Source organism: Babylonia areolata, chromosome 16, assembly GCF_041734735.1.
Source record: "Babylonia areolata isolate BAREFJ2019XMU chromosome 16, ASM4173473v1, whole genome shotgun sequence".
Classification (NCBI taxonomy): Eukaryota; Metazoa; Mollusca; class Gastropoda; order Neogastropoda; family Buccinidae; genus Babylonia; species Babylonia areolata.
In genome coordinates, this window is record NC_134891.1 from 11008069 (window position 1) to 11010568 (window position 2500).

General features: G+C 46.0%; 1 protein-coding gene across 1 annotated transcript in view; it reads left to right on the plus strand.

Annotated features, from left to right (window-relative positions):
- The window catches only part of LOC143290705 (uncharacterized), a 22985-nt gene that overhangs the window by 7801 nt on the left and 12684 nt on the right, over positions 1-2500 (plus strand). The window contains exon 5 of the mRNA XM_076600220.1: positions 560-740. Coding sequence (XP_076456335.1) covers positions 560-740 — 181 coding nt within the window. The remainder of the gene's footprint in view (positions 1-559; positions 741-2500) is intronic.

Below are 2500 nucleotides of genomic sequence, written 5' to 3' on the forward strand. Positions count from 1 at the left end.
TCTTCTTCTTCTTCTTTTTCTTCTTCTCTTTTTTCTTTCTTTTTTTCTTTTTACTGGCATCGAGGGCTTAAACCTGTTTTCGAATGGTTTCTTCACGCGATGCCGCGTTGACATCATTGAGTAAAATTTTGCTTCTGCATTGAATTTGTCACCACGTTGGCATTATTAGGTAGAATTTTTGCAATGGGAGGAAACTCTATCTGCACTTATTGGTTAGGAAGAGTGAACAGATTTCAAGATTTACCTACTCCTGAGGGAGTGGTAATTTTATAAGACAGTCATCCAAACAGAATTTTAGATTGTTAGACACATGTATTTGTGATGTTTGCATTTTTTTGGTGTATATATGTATGTGTATATAAGAAGCCAATGTACCGGACTGACTGGGATTTTAACCCCACCCCAACCCCCCACACCCACACCTTTCCCGCTCAGTGAATGTACTAACTTGGCCACTAAAATCGGTCGGGTTTCTTAAAACCATAATTATAATTCTTGCTTCTTTTTTCTTTTTCTTCTTTTTTTTTTTTTTTTTTCTTTTTTTTCCTTCAAAATACAGGACAGGGAACACGCAACCAGGAACAATATGGCCGCCGGGGGCAGCCATCAGCGGGAGAAAATCAAGGTCAAGGTCAAGGTCAGGGTCAGGGTGAAGGTCGAAGAGGGCGTGACAAGCGTCAGGCAGTGACCAGCCATGTACTGGAGACTGCCTTCATCGTCGACTTCAGTGATTACCAAGTGTGAGTGTACCTTGGACTGACCAAAGCTTGTCGCAGGGTTGTATGAGCGATCTGACAGGGGCAATAATAGCCGAGTGGTTAACAGCGTCGAACTTTCAATCTGAGGGTTCCGGGTTCGAATCTCGGTAACGGCGCCTGGTAGGTAAAGGGTGGAGATTTTTCCGATCTCCCAGGTCAACATATGTGCAGACCTGCTAGTGCCTGAACCCCCTTCATGTGAAAACGCAATCAGAAGATCAAATACGCACGTTAAATATCTTGTAATTCATGTCAGCGTTCGATGGGTTATGGAAACAAGAACATACCCAGTATGCACACCCCCGAAAACGGAGTATGGCTGCTTACAAGCCGGGGTAAAAACAGTCAAACAATGTAAAAGCCCACTCGTGAACATACGAGTGAACGTGAGAGTTGCAGCCCACGAACCAAGAAGAAGTATGAGCGATCTCGACAGCGCTAACGATCGCTCAACGTTAACCCCTCCTTCATTGTCGGGAGTGGGGGAGAGGGGGAAGGGGTTGGGTGGGGGCGGAGGGAGAGAAAGCAGCAGAAAGCGATGCCTCAAGTGATAAATCGATATCCAGAACAATCTGCTAAACACAGAGAGAGAGAGGAAGAAAAAAAAAGAAAAAAAAGAAAAGAAGATCTTGATCAAAATGTGTGTTTTCAGCCTTCCAGAGTTATTTTGCTCGATCTTTTGCTGATGTCATCAGTGACGTCACTAGGCACGTAGTAGTAGCAGTACGTTCTATGGCACTGAAGGGGTTAAGGTGTGTCCCCCACGTCTGGGTAATAAGCATGGAGTTTGGATATTAATTTTATGAACGCGAAATGATGCTAAGATTGCTGATGCTACCCAGATCAGGGAAAAAGTCTTAGGCTGGACAGGCTATGAATGAGTTGGGGATCACTGCTCCATTATTATTTGACTTGCGCAACAGTCGATCGGACCTTCAACAATCTCAGGTTCTTGTGTTCGAATCCCGGTCATGACGGGCGCAATAGCCGAATGGTTAAAGCGTTGGACTTTCAATCTGAGGGTCCCGGGTTCGAATCACGGTGACGGCGCCTGGTGGGTAAAGGGTGGATATTTTTACGATCTCCCAGGTCAACACATGTGCAGACCTGCTAGTGCCTGAACCCCCTTCGTGTGTATATGCAAGCAGAAGATCAAATACGCACGTTAAAGATCCTGTAATCCATGTCAGCGTTCGGTGGGTTATGGAAACAAGAACATACCCAGCATGCACACCCCCGAAAGCGGAGTATGGCTGCCTACATGGCGGGGTTAAGAACGGTCATACACGTAAAAGCCCACTCGTGTGCATACGAGTGAAAGTGGGGGCTGCATCCCACAAACGAAGAAGAAGCAAAAGAAGAATCCCGGTCATGGATTCTGGTGGGTAAAGGGTGGAGATTTGTTTTCCCCCGAACTGCCAGGTCAACAAATGTGCAGACCTGTTAGTGCCTCAACCCACGTCGTGTGTGTGTGTGTGCGTGTGTGTGTGTGTGTGTGTTTGTGTGTGTGTGTGTGTGGTTTGTGTGTGTGTATGTGTGTGTGTGTGTGTTTGTGTGTTTGTGTGTGTGTGTGTGTGTGTGTGTGTGTGTGTGTGTGGTTTGTGTGTGTGTTTGTGTGTGTGTGTGTGTGTGTGTGTGTGTGTGTGTATGTGTGTGTGTGTGTGTGTGTGTGTGTGTGTATGTGTGTGTGTGTGTGTGTGGTTTGTGTGTGTGTGTGTGTGTGTGTGTGTGTGTGTGTGGTT